The sequence below is a fragment of the Octodon degus genome, unplaced genomic scaffold, assembly GCF_000260255.1.
Source record: "Octodon degus isolate 3935 unplaced genomic scaffold, OctDeg1.0 scaffold00126, whole genome shotgun sequence".
Classification (NCBI taxonomy): Eukaryota; Metazoa; Chordata; class Mammalia; order Rodentia; family Octodontidae; genus Octodon; species Octodon degus.
The window spans coordinates 3,275,587-3,278,981 of NW_004524702.1; the positions used below are offsets into that span (position 1 = coordinate 3,275,587).

Here is a 3,395-nt window from a genome sequence, read left to right on the forward strand (position 1 = left end):
GTGTTTGTAAATAGGATATCATGTCTGCATCTTGTACAGCAATTAACCACTAGGAAGAATGTACGCAATGTGTAAATTATTGAAACTGTCCTACCAGTTTGTTTTGAAACTGTCTCATTGCTATTTGTTTCTCAATAAAATTATGGAAGAAAAAAAAGAATGTATTTTAGGGAATGTGTCTCCTATTTCTGAAATGCTAACCTACTTGGCACTTACCTTTGTAGGAGTCTGTATTCTCGACAGTGGCGAAGAGCATCGTGGAGTCCTGCATGAGCGGCTATAACGGCACCATCTTTGCCTAGTATGTCATTGACTGTGTCTGTGTTGAAGGGTACAACAGTCCATGCAAGTTCAAATGTTTTAACAAATTACAACAAGCGTAGTGGGTTAAGCAACATAGATTTGTTCCTGCAGGCTTATAAGTCACAAGTTCAGTTCTGGTCTCAAGGGCTGAACTGAAGAAGGCAGGGCCATGGTCTTTTCTGGAAGGAAAATCTGCATCCTTGCTTCTTCCTGTTCCCAGAGGCCACCCACATGGCTTAGCTACAGCCCCGCCAACAGCGCTCAGCCCCGACCCTTCTTGCTTTCTCACATCTCTGCCTAGAGCTGGACATAGTCTTGGGTTGGGGTTGCATGTGGTCAGACCCGCCTGCCCACCCACCGCCTGCAGAGGAGAATAGCTGTACCATTTGAAGCCTTCTGTAGGAGCGTGTATGTTTCCTGTTTAGTTGTGTGTGCTACCTGTCCACATGCTGTGGTCTCATAGGGGCTGGTACTGTACTTTGGTCATACCCAGTGTGCATCTCTGTTCCTCACCTTATGCCAGCCTCAGCCGATGGGGACTCCTCTGATGTTGGTCTCTGTGCTCCTCATGGTTCTTTCTCTTGTACTTAGGCCTGAGCCCAGGGCTGCTCACAACCCTAACCTGTTTTATTTTTCTGTTTTGAGACAGTGTCTTGTTAAGTTGCCCACTGTGGCTTCCATTTGCAAACCTCCCACCTCAGCCTCCAGTGCAGCGGGGATTATAGGTGTGCGCCACCTGGTGTGTGCCACCAAGCCTGGCTTATTTCCTGTTCTCAATGAGACAAAGCTACTACAAATATCGGAATGTTGGATTTTGTGTGATAAAAGTTTTCAAATCACTTGGATAAATACTTAGGAATGCATTTGCTGGGTCGCATGTTAAGTGTATAATTAACTTCAGGAGAAACTTTGGAACTTCTTCAGAGTAGCCCTGGTGTCTGTCCTTGAAGTGAGGGGTGCTGCTGCTTTTCCCCTGCCAGCAGCCCAAAAGCACCGCTGTGGTCCCATGTTGGAGTTTCAGCTATGGGGCCAGAAACCATCCTGCTAGTCGAGGTGTTTTGTTTTTGCTTTTGCTTTCAGCAATAGGCTTTTTAGTTCTCTGAAAAACCAGAAGTTTTTAATAGAATGCAGTGAATTTTAGAATTTATTTTGAGCAGCAATTATATATTTTTGGTTTTACTTATTTATTTTATTTTTAGTTTTTTTGGTGGTTCCAGGGATCGAACTCAGGACCTTGTGCTTGCCAGACAATCACTTATTCTACTGAGCTATCTCCCCAGCCCCAAAATTTGAAAAGAAAAAAAAAAATTTTTTTTGAGAAGATTTTTTTTTTTTTTTTTGGCTAACTCAGGCTGCCTTAAGGCAGGGTCTGGTGTGGCTTGTGGAGCTGGGGATTGAACCTTGGTCCCCTGCACCTGACTGAGTTTGCACAACGAGGCACCTGAAACAACTGAACTAACCTGCAAGCCCCCCAAAAACTTGGATTCTTTTTTTTTTTGGCTGGCTCAGGCTGCCTTAAGGGCGGATCTGGTGAGGCATGTGGAGGTGGGAATCAAACTGCAGTCCAGTCCGCTGTGCCTGACTAGGCCCAAGCAGGCGCTTCAAGCAACTGAGCTAACCTGCAAGCCCCTTTGGTTTTATTTTTGTTTGTGCTTATATGTCCTGATTCTTCTATAATTGGCTCAGAATTCAAGAAAATAAAGACTGAAGCAGTTAAAGCCTTTCTTTGTTTTGTACATGTTTTCTACTGGGAACATTTGCCCTTTTTTTCTTCTTAGTACTAGGGATTGATCCCAAGGCCTTGTAGGTGCTAGACAAGTACTCTGTCACTGCACTAAACCCCAGTTCTTTTTATTCTGTGAGGGGGTCTCAGTAGTTGCCTGGGCTGGACTTGAACTTCTGATTGTCTTGCCTTAGCCTCCTGAGTGCCAAGAAGTCGTGCTTAGCTTCTGTGGACTCAGCACAGCTACATGTTCCCATCTGAGCAAAGGAGCAAACTGCTTTCGCATGTCTGCTAGGAGAGCAGTTTTTGTGTTTTTCAGGGTGAGGTTCTGAACGCCTCTGTCAGAGCCACTAGTGCCAGAGCTGCTCTGTTTCCAGAAGGGCTTGCTTTGAAGATGCTGTATGCGTGCTAATAGTCATAGGGACTTCGTAGCTTGGTGCGTGTTGCTTCCGGGGATTGTAGGCAGCCCTGAGAAAGCACTGGGAGACCAGGCGTTCGTAGGAGAGCGTGCCCGCTGCTGTGCTGAGGACAGCTGGCGTTCTAGAGCAGTCGATGGCGGCCCGCCCTCCTTCCTCAAAGCCTGCCTAGGGAACAGTTGGGCTTACCCAGGTTGGGAAGACTCAGCAAAACCCATTTCTCATTCTTAGTTATTACTCAACTTTCCCTGCCAGCTTCCAAGATTACAAGATACACGTCTGACGAACTTTTACTAGTGTGGGAGGACATTTAATCAAGAAATAAATTCAGGCTTTCGTATTTTGGCTTTGACCCTAAGCTACAGACGTTTCACATGGTGATTGACAATTCTTTGTAAAATATGGTCTTAGTAAGTTTTTTCTTGCTGCCATTTCTGGTAAGTGGGGTAATGAGCGCAACGCTGCACAGAACAAAGCTAGAGCAGGAGAGCTTTTTAAGTTGCCTTACACTATGCAGACACTTTAATACCTTTCCAAGACACATAACTGGGGAAGGAATTGCTTAGTTATTTAAGGGGGCAGAATTGGAAACAAAAGCTCAGTTATGGTGGTTAAATGAGTCACTCCCTGAGCTCCTACATCCATGAAAGGCTGCCTGACCGTTGTAGGCAGTGATGCAGACCTCTGTGTATGGGATTGGAAACCACCTGAGATAAAATAAGGAGAACAGCGGGCACAGGGCAGTCTGAGGGCATCACGCCAAGTTTTGCAGATGAGAAGTGCGATAGCTCTGTTTCTGTAATCTGGATGCACTTAGCAGATGTTAACAGAGGTTAGCTCTTTGGTGTGGGATTGAAGGGAAAAAAACCAGACCATTCACTTTTTTTTTTTTTTAATAAGGATTTTTTTTTTTTTTTTTGTTCCTCGAATGCCTTCAGGGCACTTTTGGCCAG

The 3,395-nt window shown here is 45.2% G+C and overlaps 1 protein-coding gene across 1 annotated transcript in view; it reads left to right on the forward strand.

Annotated features, from left to right (window-relative positions):
- The window catches only part of Kif15 (kinesin family member 15), a 46,633-nt gene that overhangs the window by 5,812 nt on the left and 37,426 nt on the right, over window positions 1-3,395 (forward strand). The window contains exon 4 of the mRNA XM_023700642.1: window positions 225-301. Coding sequence (XP_023556410.1) covers window positions 225-301 — 77 coding nt within the window. The remainder of the gene's footprint in view (window positions 1-224; window positions 302-3,395) is intronic.